Genomic DNA, 219 nt, shown 5'->3' with positions numbered 1-219 from the left:
CTAGGGTCTGCAGCATCGACAGGTTGGCGAAGAGCCCCTGAGGCAGCGTCTCCAGCTGGTTGCGAGCCAGGGAGAGGTGGAGGAGGTGAGGGGTGCTGGTGAAGAGGGTAGTGGGCAGCTTGGCCAGGCGGTTTCCCTCCAGGCTGAGGACGGTGAGGTTGGGGAGACTGGCAAAGATGTCAGGGGCCAGGGTGCCCAGGGCCATGTGCCGCCGGTGAC

General features: G+C 65.8%; 1 protein-coding gene across 1 annotated transcript in view; it reads right to left on the bottom strand.

Moving 5' to 3' along the window:
- LOC104510876 (carboxypeptidase N subunit 2-like) overlaps window positions 1-219 on the bottom strand; it is a 2,376-nt gene that overhangs the window by 675 nt on the left and 1,482 nt on the right. Inside the window, exon 4 of the mRNA XM_010153265.1 lies at window positions 2-217. Within this exon, the coding sequence (XP_010151567.1) occupies window positions 2-217 (216 nt within the window). The remainder of the gene's footprint in view (window position 1; window positions 218-219) is intronic.

Source organism: Eurypyga helias, unplaced genomic scaffold (genome assembly GCF_000690775.1).
Source record: "Eurypyga helias isolate BGI_N326 unplaced genomic scaffold, ASM69077v1 scaffold31836, whole genome shotgun sequence".
NCBI classification, from domain to species: Eukaryota; Metazoa; Chordata; class Aves; order Eurypygiformes; family Eurypygidae; genus Eurypyga; species Eurypyga helias.
This window is presented reverse-complemented; position numbering and strand designations above follow the sequence as displayed.